Source organism: Lepus europaeus, chromosome 18 (genome assembly GCF_033115175.1).
Source record: "Lepus europaeus isolate LE1 chromosome 18, mLepTim1.pri, whole genome shotgun sequence".
NCBI classification, from domain to species: Eukaryota; Metazoa; Chordata; class Mammalia; order Lagomorpha; family Leporidae; genus Lepus; species Lepus europaeus.
In genome coordinates, this window is record NC_084844.1 from 38,605,739 (window position 1) to 38,630,273 (window position 24,535).

Below are 24,535 nucleotides of genomic sequence, written 5' to 3' on the forward strand. Positions count from 1 at the left end.
CTCTTCCAGGCCAGCTCTCTGCTGTGGCCCAGGAAGGCAGTGGAGGATGGCCCAAGTGCTTGGGCCCTGTACCCGCATGGGAGACCAGGAGGAAGCACCTGGCTCCTGGCTTCGGATCGGCGCAGTATGCCGGCCGTAGTGGCCATTTGGGGGGTGAACCAACGGAAAGGAAAAAAAAAAAGCTTACTTGAAAGGCAAAGTGACATAGACAAAGAGAGGAGGGTGAGGGGGAGATATACAAAGTTAAGAGATTTTCCAGCTGGTTCACTCTCCAAATGCCTACAACAGCTGGGGCTGTACCTAGCTGAAGCCATTCAGAAACTCCATTGGGGTCTCCCTTGTGGGTGGCAGGAACCTAAGTACTTCAGTCATTGCTGTATCCAAGGTGCAACAGTAGCAAGCTGGATCAGAAACAGAATAGCTGGGACTGGAACCAGCATTTGGATATGGGATGTGGATGTCCCTGCTGCACCACAATGCCCACCTCTCATTGTGGATATGTGAGGAGTGAACCAGTGGATGGGAGCCCCTCTCTGTCTCTCTGCTTCTCAAATAAAATTCTAGTTCATGACTCTTAAGAAGATAGTAAGTTCTGTTTTTATTTCTTTCATAGGAGAGTTTCTCCTCCCAAAATCCCATAGGACTTCAGAGTTGAGGATGACAACTGAATGTAGACTTGCAACAGCCAGGGCTCCCTATATATATCTAGCATCTCCCAACATGTGAGTTTTTGTGCACTACTAAATGGAACATTCTCTTAATGGACACAAGGTATATGGTGGTTTCAACATCAAGCTAAGGACTCAGATCTCTTACCTATTCTTGTTAAACTGGATTGCAAAGTCTGTCATATGCTGCAGAGCTTTATTGGTGAAGTTCATTTCCATATAGATGTGCCCTTGGCGGTGAGTAAATGTTCCTGAAATCTCCAACCCTTTAGCCTTTACTGCAGGTAGCCAGACCTGAAAGACAGTATTGAAGCCCAGAAGAACCAGGTAAGACCTAAAGATAAAAAATTAAGATTCTTACTTCCTCAGCAGTTATGGTGATCTCTCTGCATGTATCAACTCAATGCCAAAGGCTGTGGATGAAGTTGTATTTGATAAATTTTGAGATCATTTTCAATTAGGTAAGAACAAAAAAAACCCTCTATGGGTAACCCTGGCTTAGGTTCAACTCTGTCACTTTACTGCTTTTGAGTACTGCTACCAAAAATAAATGGAAGAAAAAGAAATTCCAATAAGTATAATGTGTTTTTACGTTAGTTTTAGTAGACGGTTTAAAGGGAAGAAACCGATTCATTTAATGAAAACAGCACTCCTGTGATCTTTAAAGATTTTCATCATGACCAAAGCCATTACTAAGAACCTCTTTAAGGGCAAGGCTCATGTCTCTGACTCTTGCTACAGTTTCTAGTAAATATTCAGGTGCCGCTCAAATAATCTAATGCCTAGTCTCTCTAATTGATTCATTATCCATCCCTCACCTCAGACACATGACCTTTCTGGCCTGTACAGTTTTAAAAATGCCAACAGATTTTAAAAGTCATTAAATTCATAAGTAGTCCTGACCATGTAACACAGGATACCAGAGAGTCTGTGGATGGTAAACAATCATATACTCAGCCACACTTTAAAAAAAAAAAAAAAAAAAAAAGGAAGAAAGAAAGAAAAGAAAAAGAAAAATCAAACAATCACAAAATGCTCTTTTGGGGTCCAGTGTCATGTTGTAGAGTAGGTTAAGCCACCGCCTGCAATGGCAACATCCCACATGGGCACTGATTCAAGTTTCGGCTGCTCCACTTCCAGTCCAACATCCTGTTAATGGCATGGGAAAACAGAAGATGGCCCAAGTGCTTGGGCTCCTGCCATCCATGTGGGAGACCTAGAAGAAGCTCCTGGCTCCTGGCTCAGCACTGACTATTGAGGCCACTTGGGGAGTGAATCTGGTCCCTCTAACTCTCACTTTCAAAGATATAAATCAATTTTTTTTAAAGCTACTTTTTTCTTTTGAAAGAACATATGAGAAAGTTAATTGTGGCTATATATGGAGAAGTGGGAGCAGGGGACAATTTAATTTCTCATCATATATTTCTATATTACTTAAATTGGTCATCTGTTTGTATTACTTTTATGTTAGTAAATGAGCACATCAGATAACCTGTTAATGAATGACCTAAAATGTGTGTAATAATATTTGACACAGTAAAACCTACAACAAAGGTACTGAGTTGTACCAATACATTATGGCTTAATTTTGAATCATTTTTGGTTATCCTTTGCAATGGCTTTACAGAGTTATGACTCTTGGAATAGACAACTGCTTTATAGCAGGAATTCTACACAAGCAGTCAGAAGAAAACATACAGAATTCAGAAAGCAACCAGGCGTGTGGTCTTCAGAAAGGCAAGAGTATATTAAGTGAAGCCCAGCCTAGCTGGATGGAACTGTTCCCAAGGGCTTATGTTAGATTCATTTACATGGAGTTTCCCTTTTTGAATTTTTTGTTTTTAAAGATTTATTTATTTACTTGAGAGGCAGAAAGTTAAAGACAGAGAAAGGGAGAGACAGAGAGAGGTCTTCCATCTGCTGGTTCACTCCCCAAATGGCTGCAATGGCTGGAGCTAGGCCAATCCGAAGCCTGGAGCCAGGAGCCTCCTCAGAGTCTTCCAAGTGGGTGCAAGGACCAAGTACTTGGGCCATCTTCTAATGCTTTCCCAGTAAAATTAGGAGGCAAATTTTCCCAAACTAGGAGGGAGATAGATCAGAAGTAGAGCAGCTGGCAATCAAACCAGCACCCATCTGGGATGGCAGCGCAGCAGGCAGAGGCTTAACCTACCATGCCACAGCACCAGCCCCCGCCGCCTTTTGAATTTTCATTTCAGCAACATCATGCAAGGCTGAGACTGGAAGAACCCTAACAACATGAACCAAAATCAGAACTCTGAGAGGTACACTAAAATATTGAAAACCAAACTGGAGCAATGGTACTCCAGAATCTATAAGTAATACCAGTGGGAAAAGAGGAATGGAAGGAATGAGAAGTAAAAATGTGAATTTTTCTCTATTGTATTCTGTCCCCAATCTGGGTACACTGTACACCAGATTCTCACTAGATTGACTGCAATGTTGACAATCTAGACAATACTTCTAAACATGAGAATAAAAGTCAAATATTTTTAATTTTCTTCAAGTTTAATTATAAAAATGTTTAACAAGGCTGCTAATAGTGATTCTTATTGCTTAGTTTGAAGCTACTTTTCATCTTCCTTTTAAATCCTTCAGAACAAGGCTCCAAACCCTAGACTTAGTATCAGTGAAAGTAAAATAAACGTTAGAAATGAAGAAATGTGGGTACTACCCGTTAAATAGAGTTTTGCCACGTTAACTCTACTTACAGCCTTAGGAGCCACATATCCACCAGGTGCCATGCCTATCCCTGTGGAGAGTTCAAACAGGTCATTCAGACCACTGCTGACCACAGCAGGAGTAGGTGAAGGAGCAAAGGTTGCAGGCACTGATGAGGGGATGAAGGACTGTCCCACCTGTAGGAAAAAAGGAAGAGAGTAACCAGGAAGAACAGATTAATAATCCCTAATATCATGCAGCATATTTTAACAGTACCAAGAAATCAATAACACTATAATTTTAAGTCTTAGGAACTGAATTAGAATCTTCTATGTCTTTTTAATCATCACAATTTTTTTTTTATCACTGTAAGATACACATACACTCTAGAAGCTTCATCAACAGAGTACTCAGTAGGACACAGGAACAGTGATCCAAGACTTTGCCTATTTGTTTCCAATTTTAGCTTCCATGATTCTGTGCCAAAGGCCTACAGATACTCTAACAAATGGGGAGTTTGTTTCTACAGAAAGAAGGAGAAGCATCCGACTTAAGCAATTACATTTGCAATTGGATTCAGCCAAGTCTCTGTTTAGACATAAGTATCTAGTGGGAGGCTCTTCTGGGGGAGATGATACTCACACCCCCCAAACTAACTCAAAGTGAGGAGAGTCTCACTCTAAGTCAGCTGAGTCAAGTTCTTCCTTGATGACACCAAGCATTCTCCAGTCAAGATGGGAGGTTCCATTTCTTTTAGGTCTTTAATGTCAGAAAGAAAGATCTCTATAGGCAGCAGAATGAGTACCTGACCCCGAAGATTCTCAAGTAACCCTATCCTACTCTCTACTCCTCACATACTGCTACAGAGGTTCTGGTGTGCAGTGCTAGAGGGCAGCAGTGGCTGGTCTGATAATGTGTGCATAGGAAAGGCATCACACGGGGGGCAGTGCTTCCCATGGTGAAATAAATGGATGGCACTTACTGCCGGACTTCCTCCAATGCCCCCGCCAAGGTCACTGCCAAGCTGAAAGAGAGAAAGGAGAGAGAGGAGAGAGAGGTAGAGTTCATTTAGCTAAGTACTAGATGCCCATATAGAATCTGTAAATCGCTCTACCAAGTTGCTGGATATACATGCCATTCGACTTGTCTCCCCAAGCCTAAAGAAACTTTAGATTGTAAAGAAATATGTCTTAGGGGAACCAAGTAGTGGTAGTGATTTTGTAGGGAGTTCTGAGAAAACCTGGAAAGAAGATGGAGCTGGGACATCTCAGGGATGTTTCAGATCCAATCTTTCTACCAGGGTACATAGGCACAAACTCAAACGGGATTTAAAGAGACTGTATATTCCAAGAAGCTGTGTCCCCAGGCAGCAAAGTTTTGAATATTTTTTAAAGGAAATTTAAGGAGGAGTAAAAAGGAAAAGCAAAGAAAAACTAACATATTCTTTGATCTATGACACTTGCTGCCCCAATGAGAAGGTGGTAACCAAACCAATATTTCAAACTTCAAAAATTATAGGTGGAACAAAAATGGTTTTAGAATTAAGAATGTTCCTAGGAAAGAAAATAGCTGGGATAGGAAGATATCCTACTTGGGGGGAAGGTGGAAAGATGCATGCAATGCTTCAAATATCTCTCACAGTCAATACTAATCTACAGAAATGCTATGATTTATTTGGGTGGATCATTTTCAAGGATGGTAAGCATTAAAGAACTAGACTAATTGAATTAGCTAGCTGATAGGAAAATAATTCCTCATGGTCTTAGTCTTGCCTTTTTCCTCAGGGCTCTAATAAATATATTTTACCCTAAAGTCAGTTTTCCATGACATAAACATTAAAGAACTAAAGTTGAAAATAGCTAGCATGCAAGAAATGTAAACACACATATATACAACCACTGGTACTATTAAAAAGCAAAAGCTACTTTCTTTTTTCTACAGTTGCACATTGCTTTGCCTCTGTTTTTCACTGTACATCTAAAACACATCATTGAGTCATCAAATGACTTGAGGCCTTGTTGGCAAAAAGTCTAAACATTTTCCTTGACTGCTTGTAGAAATTTGGAGACCACTGTGCTGTGTTTGCATCAAAATAACAAAATTATATTGCATCTTCAAGATTTGGGAAAGAGGATTTACCTATCTTCTTTATGAATAGGTGGTAATATGTAACTGGCAAAATCTAAAATTCAATCAACAGTCAAAAATAATGGAGCCTACAACAAAATTCCATCTCAACCATGATAGAAAACAATCCCGGCAGGTGCTCCATCACTGGCATTGGTAAGCATGCTCTGCACTAAAATACAGAGCACTCCAAATCAGCATTTCCAGAACCTGATTCCTGAAGATTATCTCATGGGTGAACATGGGATGAAAGTCATATGTTCCAATGAGTAAAAAGATCACCCCAGCCAGAATTTGGAAAACTGGAAAGGTGTGAAAGCAAATAGAAAAAATATCACATATCTGTTTTCTCCCTGGTTCTAGAATAGTACATCTGCAGCATGACATCTGAAAAGCATGAAATTCCTTTTATTTAAACACTCATATGACACTTACTGGATGCAATGCATTACGGAGGATGTAAAGAACAACAATGCGAGGACTACACAGATAACTAAGAACCAGACTTTGCAAACTGGCAGGAGAAACACAACACGAATATGAAACTACGCAGAACACACCACAGCAAAAGAGGGAGGTTCTGAAAGGAAGAACCTTCTGGTTGAGAGATAATGAAGAGAAGCTTCCCAGAAGAAACAGTGTGGGATTACAATGGGAGGGATTATAAAGAGCAAAACTGGGGCAGGAGCATTTTTTCAAATATTCTGAACAAAGGCTGAAAAAGCATCAACAAAAGCATGATCAGGAAAAGACAGCAATCCAGCTAAGAATGGAACACAGGGTATGTGTGTGTTTTAAAGTATTTCAAGTAAGTGTGATTATGGGAGGCCTTTAATTTCCCTTTCATAAAAATCGGGAGGTTTCATAGACTAAGACTGGGGTGGGAGAGGTGAAGGGGGAGAGAAGGAAGTAAGGTACTCTAGAAAATGCTAATGCTTGAGTCTCACCCAGAGACAGAAGCAGTGATTTGACTGTTCTGAAGTGTAGCCTGTGCACCAGCATTCTGAAAAGCTCTCCCCATTGATTCTAATATACAGCCATTTTGAAAATACTGCCTTAGGGGCCGGCACTGTAGTGAAGTAGGTTAATCCTCTGGCTGCACCACAGTATCCCATATAGGCACTGGTTCTAGTCCTGGCTGCCCCTTTTCCAATCCAGCTCTCTGCTATGGCCTGGGAAAGCAATAGAAGATGGCCCAAGTGCTTGGGTCCCTGCACCCACGTGGGAGACCAGAAAGAAGCTCCTGGCTCCTGGCTGGCTCAGCTCCAGCCATTGCAGGCATTTGAGGAGTGAACCAGTGGATGGAAGACCTTTCTCTCTGTCTCTCCCTCTGTCTGTAACTCTACCTCTCAAATCAACAAAATCTTAAAAAACAAAAACAACACTGCCTTAGAAAATGAATTATTATTTGGAGTTGGATAAGACAGCTCTGTTCAGAAACTCTGGCTTTGGAGTTTATTTCTGAATAAAAAGGACATGAAAATTTGAGCAGAAAGAAAAATTATTTTCTCAGAAAGGAAAGGCTGAAAACAAAACCACAGAAGGGGCTCTACAAAATGCCTTATTTGTCCTGCCTCTTTGGTGTGGTTTTATGACTTTGTGACTTGCTGTTCCCCTCCTCCACTTTCCCTGTCTGCCCAGCCACATCATCCAAGCTTGAAAGAGAATTCTTTAAGGAACTGGTTGACACTCAATGGGGAGAAAGAAAAAACAAACACAAAAGGAAACTATAGCTTTATCAAATATGCTAAGTTCAATGAATGGCATTGTGTAAAGGTACTCACTGGTGATGTTTAAAACAAGAGAAATAAAGTCCCTTGATAGTTCTTACTTTCTGAAATTTCATTTTATCTTTGATTATTATCTTGGTTAGACAAAACTGACAGCTGTCTCCTCCTCATGCTGCTTGATTTTATTAAAAACCATGGAGAAACTGAAAAGCAATCCTGATACCCCTTTTCCATTAAGTGTATCAGACACAACTCAGCTAGAATCAAGAACTCTGATTTGACAGACACAGACCAAATTGTACCAGAGGCATGTAGCCAGCAATGTAAAGTTCATCTAATTATGCTAGGCCCAGAGCAAAGGGAGTAGACAATTTCAGTGTTTTCTAACTAGCAGGACTGTAGCTTATTCAAAGTTTCTTCCAATCTTCCCTCTTAACTGAAAAGGATAGCAAAGGAAGTTCTCCTCTTCCCTGAGAATGTGGCAAGGTGACAGCACCATAATGGCAGGAACTGACTAATAAGGAGATGTCAGCGAGGATGGAAGTCACATTTCCCACTAGTGGCCTCACCTAACTGCGGTGACAAGCAGGATGAAACAGTTATTAATGAAAAGAAAGAGACAGTTGAACAAGTAACTAGGAAAGTTTTTGTGTATTAGCCTGAATTAGACATTAACCATTACTGTTCAGATGCTGGTATTATTTGGAGTCAGTTTCATCAGTTTGGAAATACTCCAAGCCCATACTTAGCAGGAAAGACACAAAATAAATCAAACTAGAAGTTATAAAACTCAGAGAGATTTCTGTTATCCAGTGAGCTGGTGAGAGCTAGGAATGAAAAGGAATAATTGTGCAGGATATAACTTTAATCTCAATCTTAGATGTCTTAATACTGTGTTTTAAGTGTCTTTTATGGTTGCCCACTTTCCATTGTTCCCATGATTACCTTAATGAGGCTGTCATTTCTAAGCTAACTAAATTAGGATACAGAAAAGGAGGTGGGAGAGGCACTAATTTCAGGAAAAGAATATTTCAAATGATGAAAATTGAGTAGAATTTTCCAGAAAGTTTGTAGTTGATACTTAAGTCCAAATTTTCTGCTGGTGATATAGTTCAGTCAGTCCCTAATCTAACCACAAGGCAAGCCACAGGAGTTGTAGCCATATAATGGCACTGAGAATATTACTGACATTCAACTACTGTCAAAGAACAGTCCCTTTACCATGCCTAAAGTAGTGTTGCAAGGGACTCAGTTCCTGTTGAGCTACACAATGTGTTGATTCACTGTTAACACAGTAATTGGGTGGGAAATAGTAATTTGCTGGTGATTGGCTGTAACTTATGCACTAAGATGATTTCAACACGGTTACATGAACTCTGCAACAGAGCCACGGAGAACAGGAAGTCTGAGAGCCTGTATACAGGCTCTAGTTCGCCTACAGATATCAAAGGAAATGCCGTCATTCAATGGCAGAATACTGTAACAGATTACTAGTTAACAGACTAATAGCTCATATATCCAAGATTGACTTTCTCTAAGGAACAAGTTTGCTTGACTCTAAGAAAAGAAAAAAATTCCCATTTTATCAGTGACTGACCTGGGTTACCTCCTTTAAGGTACACTGTTTCTTTTCTTTTCTTTTTCTTTTTTTTTTTTTTTTTAAGATTTCCTTACTTACTTGAGAAGCAGAGTTACAGATAGAGATGGAAAGACAGACAGACACAGAGAGAGAGAGAGAGAGAGAGAGACAGACAGATCTTCCAACCACTGGTTTACTTCCCAAATGGCTGCAATGGCGGGAGCTGGGCCAATCTGAAGCCAGGAGCTTCTTCCAGGTCCTCCCACATGGGTAGCAGGGGCCCAAGCACTTGGGCCATCTTCCATTGCTTTCCCAGGCCATTAGCAGGGAGCTTGATCGGAAGTGGATCAGCTGGGACTTGAACCGATACCCATATGGGTTGCTGGCGCCACAGGCAGAAGCTTAACCTTCAACATTGGCCCCAAGGTACATTGCTTCTAAAACTGCAGAGTTGGCTGGTTATCTAAAAACATTCTCTTAATTACAGGTGTAGATCTTTATTTTTTTATTTAAAATTTTACTTATTTATTTTAAAGGGAGAGTGACAAAGAGGCAGGGAAGGATACATACACACACACACACACACAAACACATACAAGGAGGGAGGGGGAGGGAGGAAGGGAGAGAGAGGGAGAGAAACAGACAGACACAGACAGGTCTTCCATCAGTTGGCTTACTCCCCACATGGCCTCAACAGCTAGGGCTACGCCAGGCCAAAGCCAAGAGCCCAAAACAATGGAAATCTCCCAAGCGAGTAAAAAAGGAACTAAGTACTTAGGTCATCTTCTGTTGCCCTCCCAGACACATTAGCAGGGAGCTGGATCAGAAGCAGAGTAGGTGGGACTTGAACCAGGACCCTGATATCAGATGCCAGCATTGCAAGTGGTAACTTCCTCTGCTTCACAATACCAGCCCCAGGTGTAGACCTGAAGCTCAGCAATTCCTGTGTTCCTTTGTAGACGTTTCATTTCTTTTACTGATACTTTTCAGACGTTACTGAACTGAAGGGAATCTAAGGGATACATCTGACACATAGCTCATCAATAGCTGTTATTCAGGAGTCAATGTATGATTTGTATCACAGACACTAATTGTTTTGAAAATTCTATTGGCGTCAAAAAATCAATCTGTGTTTATTTCTATCATGGTTTGGAATTTAGAAGGCACAGAGCATCTCCAAGGTAAAAATATGTTTTTTTAGTTACTGGACTGCAATTTTAATTTTATCTTCAAAGAGCTTTTCTGAAAATCATAAAATAACTCATCAAATTGGTGAAAAGACTGTAACTATACAACAGCTGTTAAACAAACTGATGAGAGAGAAGAATTGTCATGGAAAAGTACAAAAATGTTAAGATCATACAAAAGGTAAAAAAAAAAAGGCTTCCATCAGAAAAGTATGGGTGCGGAACAGGTTAACTTCCTGACAAGGGGCAAAACTTCCTTAGAGTGGTCACTTTAGGTTCCTTATGTCAGACAGAACTCACTGCTGAGAATAGTAAAAACCCACAGGGGGAGTTCTGCAGCCTTCACAACATGTACTACCTCACTATATATGTATTTATCATTTGTCTTTGCTCACTAGAATGGAAACTTGCAGTTTCATACAAAGCAAGACAGAAACACCTGTCTTTGCAGCTTCTAAAACAAACAAACAAACAAAATCCCGCTGACTACATTCACAGGCCTACACTTGTTCAGGTATAATATTACTATATGATCACACTCTGTGTGTAGAACAGATCAACCACATAAGTTACATCAGCTGAATTCACTCCACATCAAGGTGACGGTTACATTTATATTAACAGAAAAGGAGGAAAGTATCTGTAGAATACACTCAGAAGAGAACAAGCAGAAGGGCAAGCACAGTATAAGGATGGGCACGCTCCAACAAGGAGATCAACAAGAACATGTAAGAAACCCATTTTGACTCAAGTTGTGTGCCAAAAGGGCATGCCATTTTAAAAGCTCTGTCTATAGCAATGATTTTTGAAGGTGACAGCCGCCTTAAAAAAAGCATACAAGAATCAATCATCTGGGAGTCATGGGATGTGTTTTCTCTACATCACAGCAATCCCCCATCCTACTCCCCTTTGGTTGAAGAATCACAGATGTTTTCAGTAACTATTATTGATGGCTGGGCATTCAGGTTTGTTGTGGCAAACAGTTATTAATTGATGAATCAATTAACTGGATATGGCAGTTCTGGCAAAAGGTCACAATTCACTAAATCTCAAATTTCACAAGTATGACAATGAAAGATGAAGAACAAGATCTAATGGAAGTATCGCCTAGATATAAAAAGAAAAGAATTTCTTCTAATGAATATAAAGTGCTAAGATGGAAGAACAAAATTGGATAGACAATCCAAAATATGAAATGTTCTCAATTTTCAGTATCCAATTACATAAAGTGAGCATGGGGAAAAAGGACTCTGGGACTGAGCTACTCCATCTAAATTAGTTAAATTCAGTTACTTGCTAATTTCTGACAGATTGAATCCCCTAATAGAAAAGCACGATGGAAAAATACCCTGGGGAGGAGGGGAAGAGTAAAGATAGTGTCCAGGTGTTGCCTGCAGTACCGGCATTCCATATAGGTGCTAGTTTGAGTCCTGGCTGCTCCACTTCCAATCCAGCTCTCTGCTATAGACTGGGAAAGCAGTGGAAGATGATCAAAGTCCTTAGGCACCTGGACCCGTGTGGCAGACCCAGAAGAACCCTGGCTCCTGCCTTCAGATCGGCACAGCTCTGGTTGTTGCAGCCATCTGGGGAGTGAACCAGCAGATGAAAGACCTCTCTCTCTGTCTATACCTCTGTAACTCTGCCTTTCAAGTAATGAAACAAACAAATCTTTAAAAAAAAAAATTAAAGAGCCATGCCTATTTCTTAAAAAAACAAACAAAAAAATAGTGTCAGAGATGTCTGTTACAGTATAAGGGGCCAAAGAGGCTCACCAGAATATAACTTTTTTTGTGGAAATTACTGCCTTGGTATAGAGATCAATTTGTTTGTGTGTGTTAAATATTTATTTGAAAGACAAAGTTAGAGAGAGAGAAAGAGAGAGGGAGACACAGTGAGATCTTTAATCTGCTGGTTCACTCCTCAATGGCTGCAATGGCCAGGGCTGGACCAGACAAAAGACAGGAGCTTCATAAGGGTCTCCCAGGTAGGTGGTAGGGGTCCAACTATTTGAGATATACTTTGCTGCTTTCCCAGGCCATCAGTAGGGAGCTGGATTGAAAGTGGAACAGCTGGGACAGAAAAACGGGTGCCTATAGAGCATGCCAGCTTCTCAGGTGGCGATTTAACTTGCTATGCCACATTGCCAGCTCCAGTGAGATCATCTTTTAACATTTCTATTTAACTCTCCATTTCAAATTTCATTTGACTCATATTCTCAACTCTGGCTACAAAATTAAAATAAGTTGGATAACTTAAGAACAGCCAATGTAGGTCACGTCCCCCAGAAGATTTAATTGCTCTTGGACCCAAACATTGATAATTTTTTTTTTTCTTTTGACAGGCAGAGTGGATAGTGAGAGAGAGAAACAGAGAGAAAGGTCTTCCTTTTTGCCGCTGGTTCACCCTCCAATGGCCACTGCGGCCGGCATATCTCGCTGATCCGAAGCCAGGAGCCAGGTGCCTCTCCTGGTCTCCCATGTGGGTGCAGGGCCCAAGCACTTGCGCCATCCTCCACTGCCTTCCCGGGCCATAGCAGAGAGCTGGCCTGGAAGAGGGGCAACCGGGATAGAATCCAGCGCCCCAACCGGGACTAGAACCCAGTGTGCCAGCGTCGCAAGGCGGAGGATTAGCCTGTTAAGCCACAGCGCCGGCAATAAATTTTTTTTTTAACGTAGAGATGGACAAAGAGAGATCTCCCATCCATTGCTTCTTTCTCCAAATGCCTGTGCAACAGCTGGGTATAGGTCAGCTGGAATCTAAGAGCCAGGAACTTCAGATGAGTGGCACAGACCCAACTACTTGAGCTATCATCTGCTATCTTCACCTGCTATCTCCCGAAGTTTACATTAACTGGAAGCAGAAGTGGAGCCAGGACTCAACCCAGGCCCTCCCATATGGGATACAGGCATCCCAAGCAGCATCTTAACCACTGTATGAAATGGCCATCCCCTATAGTACATTTTAAGAAGTACTGCTCTTAAGACAAGGATGCATTCATGAAATCGCACTATCCACACAGATTCAGGGACAATTTTGAGGATTATATTTCTCTTTAGTCAATTTTCACAAGAACAATAAAGACTTAAAATTTTTAAATTTCTTTTTAAGATTTTATTTGAAAGGCAGAGTTACGGAGGGAGAGAGAAAGAGGGAGAGGAAGAGAGAGAGAGATCCACCAACCACTGGTTCACTCCCCAAATGGCTACAATGGCCAGAGCTGGGCTGGTCTGAAGCCAGGAACCAGGAGCCCCTTCTGGGTCTCCCATGTGGGTGCAGGGGCCCAAGGAGTTGGGCTATCTTCTGCTGCTTTCCTAGACATACTAGCGGGGAACTGGATCAGAAGTGGAACAGCCGTGTCTAGAACCAGTGCCCGTAAAGGATGTGGCTTTATCTGCTACACCACAGTGCTGGCCCCCAGTAAAGGTGTTTTAAAAGTGGCACAGTCAATTATTAAGGAAGTCATCCTCCACACAAGCAGAGTTAGACCTTACTTGTGATGTTCTTTAAACGAATTGTGGTTGTCTTAGTGAACATGTATTTAACAACAAACAGATCCAGGGCAAAAAATACGGGCTTTTATTCCTTCTAATTTTGGTTTCTGAGATATATTTGAATCCCATAATAAGCTGGAAACAACTTTCTGAAGCAGTAACATCAAGAACACCATTTAAAATTCTCCATTCAGGAAAAGCTGCAGAGTTACATGGGAACATCAGAGGGCACAGCTAGCAAAGACCATATAATATCTAGAAATCCAGGCTAGAAAACCAACTTACTTCACTACTCCCCCAAAAATATTCTCACAGAAAGAAAAGAAAAAAGAAAAAGCTTCCTATGTGGCAATGGCTGCCTCTACAACCCAAGCAAGTTCTAATAGCTTTTCTACCTAAAGCAATACTTGTGAGAATGCTCACAGATGATTAGACAACTATGCAAAATGTGTACAAAACTAACTGGTTTGAGGAGCTGGCAAGAATTAATACAAAATGAAATGGACATAATATCTCTTAGCTAAAGTGAGTCAAGAAAATAGAGTGGGCCTGGTAACATCAAAATGCAAGGCCTCCTTCTCCCCTCCGAACTTGTTTGTCACCAAATCCCTCTTAGTCACTCTTAGGTTCAAAGTGCCCATCAAGTGGGAAGGCACCAAGGGAGTACTAAGTCAGAAACATTAAGAGGAGGCAATATTCTCAAGTTGTGGTTGATATGTCAACAGAATAAAGGAGCTATTTTATTTTATTTAGATTTATTTATTTGACAGGTAGAGTTTACAGACAGTGAGAGAGAGAGACAGAGAGAGAAAGGTCTTCCTTCCGTTGGTTCACTCTCCAAATGGCCGCAACGGCCGGAGCTGTGCCAATTCGAAGCTAGGAGCCAGGAGTTTCTTCCTGGTCTCCCAAGTGGATGCAGGGGCCCATGCGTTTGGGCCCACTGCTATCCCAGACCACAGCAGAGTGCAGGACTGGAAGAGGAGCAACCAGGACGAGAACCCAGTGCCCAAAAAGCTATTTTAATTTTACAGAGAATTCCTGGGTCCCTCCAGAAATATTAAATATTCATTTGTCAGTCCCCTGGGTCTGGAAGGAGGCTATTCAAAAAATGCAGAATGATCACATGAGGAAGCCATTCCGTTTGTGTCAGAAATCAATCCTGTTTACTAAAGACATGAATATGAAAAGCAAATGCTTATATTCCCAAGAAAGACAACAGGAGTGCTCATTTCTGTCAATATAAGCTAAAGTACACAGCTTGGTCAGTAAAGAGATTCTGGAAGTAGTGACTTTCCATTAGCAAAAACCACAGAAACATGACTGTAACCCTATTTCCTTAGACTCTCTGCCAGCTGAAAAATAAACAGTCCTGTACTGTCCGGCATAAACCCCAGACACAATACCGCTCAGAAAGCAGAAGATGCCAGTATGCATAGTAGAAACGGAGGCTGCTTTGTTTATGTAATCGCTAAGAACATGTATTTTTGTATTGATGGTATCTGCCTCCCAATGATGTCAGAAAATAAATCAATCTGTGGGGCATCTTTATAACCATCAGGTTGACAAGCATTTCAATAAGAGGTTCTCTAATTCCATCAGAGTTAAGTAGTGAGCAGAGAGCCATGTCATGAGACCAGTTATTTTTCTGGCCTTTGCTCCACAGATTACAGGTCATCCCTTAGTATTTCTCATTTATCTATACACCAACAAAAAATAATTTTGGTCCTCACTGGTGATACATAATCACAGATATTTCTGGTCATTGGAGCCTTTTAGTATTAGAATCCTGGAAGCTAATTAAATTGGAAGTATGACAGGGCAGAGAAGGTGGAGTCCTTTCCAGCTGTAATAAAGGTACTTATTTTTTTTTTTTTTTACATAAAAATGGCTCAAATAGCTGTCTGAAAACCTTTTTAGAATTAGACAGGTATAAACCAATAAAATATAAAAAGAGGTTGGAAAGTCTTGAAATAAGATGATGTATAAGAGGTCACTTTAATGCAGTCTAGGTCAAAAGAATTTACAGGGGGTTATCCAGAGTTAAGCAGGAGCAATAATAAAATCTGGAAAAGATGTTAAATATTAATATTACTGAATATCAAAAGTTCTATTTAGAGACAAGACAACAAAATAATCTCATATACTAGCAGACATACCCTGTATGATGAACAGTATTATAATCAACTCTTTAAAGACAGATAATCCTGTCATTTCTCAAAGGCCATTACTGCTCATCAAGGAAAGATCGAGTTCTAAAAAGCTGAATAATTTAAAACTCTCTAGCATATGAAGAACTAAAAATAACCAAAAGAAATGGGGAAAAAGGATGCTTACCAGACTATCTAGTCCTCCTCCCAAGAGGTCTACTGCTCCCATCTGCATGGAAGATACTTGTGGCACATTGACAGGAGGACCAAGGTCAAGGTTTAAAAGATCCCCCAGAAGGTCACCTTGAGAGGGGATAACCTGCGGCTGTTCCAGGTTACTTGCAGTTGTGGTGCCAACAGGACTGTCACCTGCATCAGTGCTGCAGTCACATACAAACAAGAGAAAAAAAAAATCAGTTTCGTCTGAGATACAACAACAAGGCAACATATAAATGTTAGATATATAACTATAAAAGATAGCATAAAAATTCAATTAACAACAAATGCATTCTTTTTTTTTTTGACAGGCAGAGTGGATAGTGAGAGAGAGACAGAGAGAAAGGTCTTCCTTTGCCGTTGGTTCACCCTCCAATGGCCACCGCAGCCAGCGTGCTGTGGCCAGCACATCACACTGATCCCAAACCAGGAGCCAGGTGCTTCCTCCTGGTCTCCCATGCGGGTGCAGGGCCCAAGGACTTGGGTCATCCTCCACTGCACTCCCAGGCCATAGCAGAGAGCTGGCCTGGAAGAGGGGCAACCAGGATAGAATCCAGCGCCCCGACCGGGACTAGAACCTGGTGTGCTGGCGCCACAGGCGGAGGATTAGCCTATTGAGCCACAGCGCCGGCACAAATGCATTCTTACAAATAAAACTACATAGGTTTTGACAAGAGATGAACATAGAAGAGAAAGGAGAATGAATAATCAAACAATAGGGAATAAACAAAAAAGAAGATGCAAAAGATCAGTGATGACCCTAATCATCATAGAGGAGGGGTGGGTGTCTGACACAGCTATCAGCACACTGCTTGCTTGCTTGGGACACCTGCATCCATAGGGAGTGCCTGGGTTCAAGTCCCAGCTCTGCTTCTGAGTCCAGATTCCTGAAAATGTATACTCTGAGAGGTAGCAGGTGACGGATCAAGTAACCGGACCCCTGTCACCCACATGAGACCTGATTTCCAGACTTCAAGCTGGCCTACCTTGGCTGCTATGGACATTTTGGGAATGAATGAATCAGTGAATGGAAGATTTCTCTATCTTTGTGTATGTATCTCCTCCCAAATAAAATGTAAATTATAAAAAAATCATGGGTGGGGGGCAACATTGTGGCATAGTGGATTAAGATGCTGTCTGTGATGCCAATATCCATCTGGGTACAGGTTCAAGTCCCAGCTGCTCTACTTCCGATCTAGCTCCCATCTAATGCACCCCAGAAAGCAGCAGAAAATAGCCCAAGTCTTCCAGCCTCTGCATCCATATGGGAATCACAGATGAAACTCCAGGCTCCTGGCTTCTACTTGGGCCCAGTCCTTGCCACTGTAGCCATCTGAAGTGTGAACAACAGGACAGAAGCAAACACTCTCTCTCTAACTCCACCTTTCAAATAAATAAATAAATAAATAAATCTTTTTTTTTTTTTTTTAAAAGAATCTATGGGGAGGGATGATATGAAAAATAAGATGCTCACAGTCCTCTACTCTGCTAAGTTTCAAATAAGAAAAACAAGTGGGGAAGTCCAACAGATAGTTAAGGACAAGGACTGGCAATGACTGCTGAAGAAGTAAATTTGGGGAGAAATTCATATACTCATACACACACCTTAGGTAAAATCACCAAGGATAGGGACAGGACGGTGATGTGGTAAGAACAGGAGATCTAGAATCAGAAGTCTAACAGATCAAGTCTTAGTTCCACTAATTACTACTTGCGTAATTATGAGCAAGTGACAATTTCTCTGAAACAAAGGTTTCTCATTAATAAAATGATAATGATATTGTTAGAGAAGTCTGCAGTCATTTCTTTGTCTCACAGCATTGAAGAATTATGACACAGGGGCCAGTGCTGTGGCCTAGTGGATAAAGTTGCTGCATGCAATGCCAGTGTCCCACATGGGTGCCAGTTTGAGTCCCAGTTGCTCAGTTTTTGATCCAGGTCGCTGCTAATGGCCTGGGAAAGCAGTGGAAGATGGCCCAAGTTCCTAGGTCTAGTCTGGCCCAGCCCTGGCCATTGAGACCATTTGGAGTAAACCAGTGAGTAGAAGGAAAGTCTGTCTCTTTCCTCTCCTCTCCAGTCCCCTCCCCTCCTCTCTTCTCTCTCTCTGCTTCGCCCTCCTTGGTAACTCTGCCTTTCAAATAAATAGATTTTTGGGAAAAAAAATTATGCCATGGACAGTAATCAGGGGGTGGGAGGCAAGCGAAAAACAAGTGAACAATCAAGTGAAAGCAGATTTTATTGAGAAACAGATTTCTGTTTGCCAGGAGGGGTCCCCAAGGGAAGGGTCCATCAAGGTCTGGGTATTGGGAGCTTCTATGAGAGTGCCTATCAATTGGTCAATTTTTTATTCTACATAGTTTCAGTACATCAGGTGTCTGCTTGGTTTTTCTGTCTCCTGTGTAGTGGACATGGTTCTTGACCAGTGAACAAACATTACTGTGTTGACTACTTGGGAGATGTGATAGTTGAGAAATACTGTTGACCTGACCAGTTAAGGCAGGTTATGCCAACCTGATCAGTTGCTAAGCACTTGTGACATGCTGCTTTGTGGTATGTTCTGGTATAATGCCAGAGCCTAGTTTCTCATATGGTTACTAGGGTATTGGACCCATTGTGTTCCCATCAATCTTTTATTTTCTTGGGCAATGTCTTTTGTCTAATCAGCAGATGGCAAGTATCACCATGGCTCCTTATTCCCACAGGACCCCTTCCTAACTGTCTGCTAACTCTTCTTACTCCTCAAAATACCACTTAAATATAGGGTTTTATTTAGCGAGGATCAAATGAAAATATGGCCGAATGGTAAAATCTTGTAATATCAATGAAAGAAAGGGTTAACAGGAGCCAATGCTGTGGCACAGCATGTTAACCTGCTGCCTGCAACACTGGCAACCATACGGGTACTAGTTTAGGTATCAGGTGCTCCACTTAGCTCTCTGCTAAGGCACCTGGGAAAGCAGCAGAAGATGGCCTACATACTTGGGCCATGGCACCCACATGGGAGACCCGGATGGAGTTCCAGGCTCCTGGCTTTTGACTGGGACCTGACACTGTGGCCATTTGGGAAGTGAACCAGAAAATGGAAGATCTCTCCCTTTCCCTCTGTCACTCTGACTTTCAAATAAATACATAGATCTTTAAAAAAAGAAAGGGTTAGTAAATAAGTGTCCAAAGAGAATAAACAGAGGGGCACAGAAACACAATATTCAGACTGAGATTTTTGATGTCACCAAGACAAATGATCAGAGAAGAGAATAAACATGCAACTGGAAAGATTAAAGACAAAAACAATCAGAGATGACTTAGGGGAAAAAGTCAAGAAAGAGGAGAAGGAACCAAATATATTAAAATATTAAGAAAGAAGTCAAAAGAGGAAGTGATTCCACACACACCTAGCAAGAAATATATATCTTAAAGAGTAACATGAGAGAATAAAATGAGCTACATGAAAGTAGATCATCTTGTTCTAAAGAATGTATCTTGGAGCTGGAACTGTGGTGTTAGTAGGGTAAGCCTCCACCTGCAGCACTGGCTTCCCATATGGGCACCGGTTCAGGTCCTGGCTGCTCCACTTCTGATCCAGCTACCTGTTGATGGCCTGGAAAAGCGTAAGATGGTTCAAGTGCTTGGGCCCCTACACCCATGTGGGAGACCCAGAGGAAGCTGCTGGCTTCTGGCTTTGGATCAGCCTAGCTCCAGCCGTTGTGGCCATTTGGGGAGTGAACCAGCAGATAGAAGACCTCTCTCTCTGTTTCTCCATCTGTCTGTCTGTAATTCTGCTTTCAGCTAAATAAATAAATCTTAAAAAACAAACAAACAAAAAAAAACACCACATCTTTTTCTTTTGGGGGCTGGCACTGTGGCACAGTGGGTTAAGCCAATGTTTGCAGTATCAGCATCCCATATGGGTGCTGGTTCAAGTCCTGATTGCTCTACTTTGGATCCAGCTCCCTAATGACGCGCCTGGGAAAACAGTGGGGGACAATCCAAGTCCTTGGGTCCCTGCACCCACGTAGGAGATCTGGATGAAGTTCCTGGTTCCTGGCTTTGGCATGGCCCAGCCCTGGCCATTGCGGCCATTTTGGGGGGGGGGGGTAATCAGCAGATGGAAGATCCCTCTCTCTCTTTCTGTTTCCCCTACCTCTGTAACTCTGACTTTAAAATCCATAAATACATACATATTATTTTTAAAAAAAGAGGGGTCAGCACTGTGGCCTAGTAAGTAAAGCCACCGCCTACAGTGCCAGCAGCATCCCATATTGGCGCCAGTTGAAGTCCTAGCTGCTCCACTTCCAATCCAGCTCTCTGCTATGGCCTGAGAAAGCAGTAGAAGATGGCCCAAGTCATTGGACCCCTGCACTTGCGTAGAACTGGAAGAAGCTTCTGGCTCCTGGCTTTAGATTGGCTCAACTCTGGCAGTTGCAGCCAGTTGGGGAGTGAACCAGCGGATGGAAGACTTCTCTTTCTCCCACTCTCTCTCTCTGCCCCTGCCTCTCTCTTTCAAATAAATAAATAAATCTTTTTTTTTTTTTTTTTTAAAGAATATATCTGGGGCCCTCACTGTGGCATACGCCGCCTGCAGTGCTGGCATCCTATATGGGTGCCAGTTAGAGTTCCAGCTGCTCCACTTCCAATTCAGCTCTCTGCTATGGCCTTGGGAAAGCAGTGGATGGCCTGTCCTCGGGTCCCTGCACTTGCATGGGAGACCCGGAGGAAGCTCCTGGCTCCTGGCTTCAGGTTGGCACAGTGCGCCGGCTGTAGCGGCCATTTGGGGAGTGAACCAACGGAAGGAAGACCATTCTCTCTGTCTCTCTCACTATCTATGACTCTATGTGTCAAATAAAAAAAAGTATATGAAATTAAAAGATCAAATAACTACATAACTGTCATCAAAGCAATATTTTTTAAAAATGCTGTTTTTTCTAAAATACAAACTATTTACTACTTCACCCTCATACAACAGCTGACAGCAGAATTAATATCAAGTAAAAAATATTTCTCCCTTCCCAAGTCATTTTAAAAGACCAAGTAAAGTAGACATTTTTAACCTTTGGAAGGTGCAGAATACGGCTTTATTGTTTTATCTTACTTTTAAAATTTATTTGAAAGGCAGAATTGGAGAGGGGAGGGGAAGGGAGGGGAGGAGAAAAGAACATAAGAGATTTTCTATTTGCTGGTTCACTCCCCAAATGACCACAAGGGCCAGAACAGGGTCAGGCTTCATCCGGGTCTCCCACACTGGGTAGGGGCCCAAGCATTTCGGCCATATTTCTCTGCTTACCCAGGAGCATTAGCAGGGAGCTGGGTTGGAAGCAGGGCACCTAGGACTTGAACCAGCACTCATATGTGATGCTGGCATTGCAGGTGGCTTTACCTGCTGTGCCATAATGCTAGCCCCAGAATAAGGTTTTCAAGTGTTGATCTATTTCTTGTCAGAAGTGTATCATTTATTAATCTTACACTACAGAAGAAAGGTAATTTCAGTACTATTATAGGCACATTTTTGTGACAATGTATCATCCTTATGTGTATCAAAGGAGATTTTTCTTATATTTGTATTTTTTTAAAAAGATGTATTTAATTATTTGAAAGGTAGAGTTACAGAGAGGGAGAGGCAGAGGCAGAGAGAGAAAGAAGTCTTCCATCCACTGGTTCACTCTGCAAATGGCCACAACAGTCAGGGCTGGGCCAGGCTGAAGCCAGGAGCCAGGAGCTTGACCCAGGTCTCCCAAGTGAGTGCAGGAGCCCACGCACTTGAGCCATCTTCTGCTGCTTTCCCAAGAGCATTAGAAGGGATCTGGATCAGAAGTGAAGCAGCTGGGATTCAAACTGGCACCCGTATGGGATGCAGGCACTGCAGGTAGTGGCTTAACCCGCTACCCCACTGCACAGGCCCCTGTTTGTATGGTTTTTTTGTTTTTGTTTTTTTTTGTTTTTTTTTTTTTACAGGCAGAGTTAGACAGTGAGAGAGAGAGACAGAGAAAGGTCTTCCTTTACCATTGGTTCACCCTCCAATGGCCGCTGCAGCTAGCGCACTGCAGCTGGCACACCGTGCTGATCTGAAGCCTGGAGCCAGGTGCTTCTCCTGGTCTCCCATGGGGTACAGGGCCCAAGCACTTGGGCCATCCACCGCTGCACTCCCTGGCCACATCAGAGAGGCCTGGAAGAGGGGCAGCCGGGACAGAATCTGGTGCCCCAACCGGGACTAGAACCCGGGGTGCTGGCGCTGCAGGTGGAGGATTAGCCAAGTTAGCCACGGTGCCGGCCTTGCATATTCTTTAAAAACAAAATTAACATAAATGGACAAAAAGGAGTTTATCCAAAGAGAAGTCAAATAAGGAATTGTGAGGGATACAATTTAAGGCTATTAGATAAAGACTTTATGTAACAGGTTGTGTTTCTGTGCAGATAATTTAAATATTAGATCTTTCCTTGCATTCAAAAAAGTTCTGCTTTTGTTGGTTGAGTTTCATTTCTACTTCCCATGTGAGGTTCAAAAGACATCAAGAGAAGGGTAGATTAAATGGTATATAAATATGGCTACATAGGCAAGTAACAAAAAACCTGTAATAGTATCAAAACTTGAAGCACAGATTTACAAATTAAAGAGTCTTACCTAGAAAATGCTGAACATATGTGCCTATTAAGGAGAAACATCCCAACTTAATACAAGATCTAATCCTTAAGAAGCTACACATTTCAGCTGGGGTTAAAATCGCAGAACCTAACCTAAACCTAAAGAGTTAAAGGCTATAAAAGACTAATTATCATTTTCTTGGGACAATCTTTTTTTTTTTTTTTGCTTGTTTTTCTGTGTCAACAGATTGTTTAAATAAAGCTCAAAATACTTGACTACACTAATTTATAAAGCAATAAAGCTTATTCTCTGGCCACTCACAAACCATTGAAACGGCAATATACATTCATAATGGCAGGAGACTTTCCTCAGTGGTAGTCAAATTATCTTAACTATGTTGGAACCAAATTCTACTGAGATTTAGGTTTATTATGATTGATGAGGGAATCAGATTCTGAAAAGACTGAGCTAATATTATAAAGAGTTTATTAGAGTACTTCTCCTTAATTAAAAATGTAAGATAGCAGCCAGTGCCATGGCTCACTTGGCTAATCCTTCGCCTGCAGCGCCGGCACCCCGGGTTCTAGTCCCGGATGGGGTGCCGGGTACTAGTCCCAGTTTGCTCCTCTTCCAGTCCAGCTCTCTGCTGTGGCCTGGGAGGGCACATGAGGATGGCCCAAGTGCATGGGTCCCTGCACCCGCATGGGAGACGGGAAGAAAGTGTAGCGGCCATTAGGGGAGTGAACCAACGGAAGGAAGACCTTTCTCTCTCTCTCTCGCTCATTGTCTATAACTCTCTCCCTGTCTCTCTCTCTCTCTCTCTCTCATTGTCTATAACTCTCTCCCTGTCTCTCTCTCTCTCTCTCATTGTCTATAACTCTCTCCCTGTCTCTCTCTCTCTCTCTCATTGTCTATAACTCTCTCCCTGTCTCTCTCTCTCTCTCTCACTGTCTAACTCTGCCTGGCAAAAAAAAAAAGAAAGATAGCTACAAAACAAGAGCTCTAGGTCACCTGACATCCCATTTATAACAGAATGTTCTCACTGATACAATCAACTTAACTTGGTAAAAAAAATAAAAAATAAAAAAACAGTAATTGAAAAACTAAAACCACACAGAATTTTCAACTCTAAGACTATTTCTAGCCTCATCTTAATGGAGCTTTAAACAACTTTCAGACTGTATCACTCATTTTTCACAATCACAGGTTTCTATTCTCTTAGATTAGGACAAACAGGAGTCTTTTATGCACTGTTTGTGTAACCACTCCTGTTCAGAGGAAACCCCCAGGGCAGTACAGTATTAGGTTTGCAAAATGCAAAGCAAGTTCTTTCAAAGGCTACAAAAGGCAGAAAACCAACTCTATGTAAACAGTCATTTCTCACTCAAACCTGGTTTCCTGCTTACCTCCCATGATGAATTGGCAAGTGTTTGCGATGAATTCCATGACTGCCTTCCACAAAAGCATTGGGAGGTTTATGGTACACAGAGGCTAAAGAACCAATGTGGCAGATTAGCTCATCAAGCAGAGTTGGCTCAATAAGGTCTGTCTCCTCAGAGATCAGTGGCTTCTCAGACAAAACTACTTCTTTGGCTGTAACAGGGTCCGTTGAGAGAAGGCGCCAATAAATATAGCCCCGGTCTCGAAGGTCAGGATTATCAGAATCCTAACAAAAAGACAAAGGCAAAAAAGATTTAGATGGAACTGTTCTTCATCCAGAAACCCAAACTACCAGATTATCAAGGCAATGCTACAGTGATGTATGAAGACTGCCAGTATTAAGATATCTCATTTAGATTCAATATAGTTCCAATACAATCATAATTCCATCATCTCTAACATTTCAAAGAATTTTTTTTTTACACTGCAAAAAGGTAATCTATTTACATGAGTGATTTAAAGACATTATGGTTTTCTTTACAAACAGATGTAGGAACAGGAATTGTCCACTTTTAACATTTCAAAGAATTTAAATTGAGATGAGTTAGTCCTAAGACTCATATGCAAAAGGAAGTTGAGAAAAGGAAAAAAAAAAGTTAATCTAGTAAAAGTCAATGGATTGAGATGGTCTGGGACATACAAATGTTTCTTTTAAACTGCTGTAGTATCAATAAGATCATTCATAAAAGATATT

General features: G+C 41.7%; 1 protein-coding gene across 11 annotated transcripts in view; it reads right to left on the reverse strand.

The window, feature by feature from the left end:
* The window catches only part of AP2B1 (adaptor related protein complex 2 subunit beta 1), a 159,778-nt gene that overhangs the window by 61,924 nt on the left and 73,319 nt on the right, over positions 1-24,535 (reverse strand). For 10 of the 11 annotated variants that reach the window (XM_062175575.1, XM_062175568.1, XM_062175567.1 and 7 more), the window contains 4 exons: positions 23,808-24,067; positions 15,796-15,988; positions 3,398-3,544; positions 817-962 (listed from right to left, as the gene is read on the reverse strand). In XM_062175575.1, coding sequence (XP_062031559.1) covers positions 817-962; positions 3,398-3,544; positions 15,796-15,988; positions 23,808-24,067 — 746 coding nt within the window. Of the gene's footprint in view, positions 1-816; positions 963-3,397; positions 3,545-4,329; positions 4,372-15,795; positions 15,989-23,807; positions 24,068-24,535 lie in introns of all 11 variants that reach the window. The other variant, XM_062175577.1, reaches the window with a different exon arrangement.